This window comes from Antrostomus carolinensis, unplaced genomic scaffold, assembly GCF_000700745.2.
Source record: "Antrostomus carolinensis isolate BGI_N321 unplaced genomic scaffold, ASM70074v2 scaffold4887, whole genome shotgun sequence".
In the NCBI taxonomy this organism is placed as follows: domain Eukaryota; kingdom Metazoa; phylum Chordata; class Aves; order Caprimulgiformes; family Caprimulgidae; genus Antrostomus; species Antrostomus carolinensis.
Genome location: NW_010327892.1, coordinates 37,198 through 38,163, shown reverse-complemented (window position 1 = coordinate 38,163; position 966 = coordinate 37,198). Strand labels below are relative to the sequence as shown.

At 46.6% G+C, this 966-nt stretch overlaps 1 protein-coding gene across 1 annotated transcript; it reads left to right on the top strand.

Annotated features, from left to right (window-relative positions):
- Positions 1–158: 158 nt before the first annotated feature.
- On the top strand, positions 159–896 carry TMEM186 (transmembrane protein 186; the record flags this gene model as incomplete). The annotated part of the gene is made up of 1 exon (XM_010172032.1): positions 159–896. A coding segment is annotated over one exon (738 nt), but the record flags the coding sequence as incomplete, so codon positions are not given.
- Positions 897–966: the final 70 nt, after the last annotated feature.

Genomic DNA, 966 nt, shown 5'->3' with positions numbered 1-966 from the left:
CCCTTCCAACCTAGACCATTCTATGAATCTACAAGGTTACGCTGCGGCGGGGAGGCTTCTGCTTGCTGTTCTCAGGTGGCCAAGGAACAGGTGCTGAGCTGCTTGTGATTGGGTTGTAAGGAAGACTTATGGTGACCTGTGGGAATATTTCCTTGTAGGCCAGGCTTTGCAGAATTAGGACTAAAGTCTGCACGGTGCCGTCTTTTGGGAGAGGTCTACAAAACAAGCTCTGGACAAGGTCATGGGAAAAGGAAGCTGCTCGCCCATCCTGGTTTTTTGGTACATGGGAGTGTTTGCAGTCACACAACTGGCAAGTTAATGGTGTTAATAATTATCTTGGGAGACGGCAAGAGCCATCTGTGTGTCTGTGCCATTCGGCCGCTGCTGCTGTGGTCCGACAGAAGGCTGGGGATGAGAAAACAGAAGAGTTCAAACTGGTGTACCGGTTTCCGGGGATTAAGTACTGCAGGGTACTGTCCCGGCTGAAGCTGTTCCAGACTGCCACCACCATGGTCGTGCTGCCTCCCATCTGCTACCTCTATCTGCAAGGCCAGGTTTCTCAGAACATACTCCTGTATACAACTGGCGTTGCGCTCTTTGCTGGTGCAATGTTGTATGGCATGAGCTACTTTTTCAGAAGAATTATTGGATTAATCTACTTAAATGAAACCGGCCGTACTGTCAAGGTGGCCCACTTGACATTCTGGGGCAGACGGAATGACATTTACTGTCCCATAGAGACAGTGATGACTTTGGATGAAGTTGGTGATAACAAGAGGGAGCCACTTCTCCAGTTCAAACGGTATAATAGTGCAGATATTTTGTATTTCACAATTAAGTTTGGCCAGATTGTGGACAGACAGAAGTTTACTCAAATATTTGGAGAACTTGAGTGATACAGCAGCTAATTTCCAGTGATTTTCCTTGTTTCATGTTCATTGTGCTTATTCTGTGAAGTTTAATTAT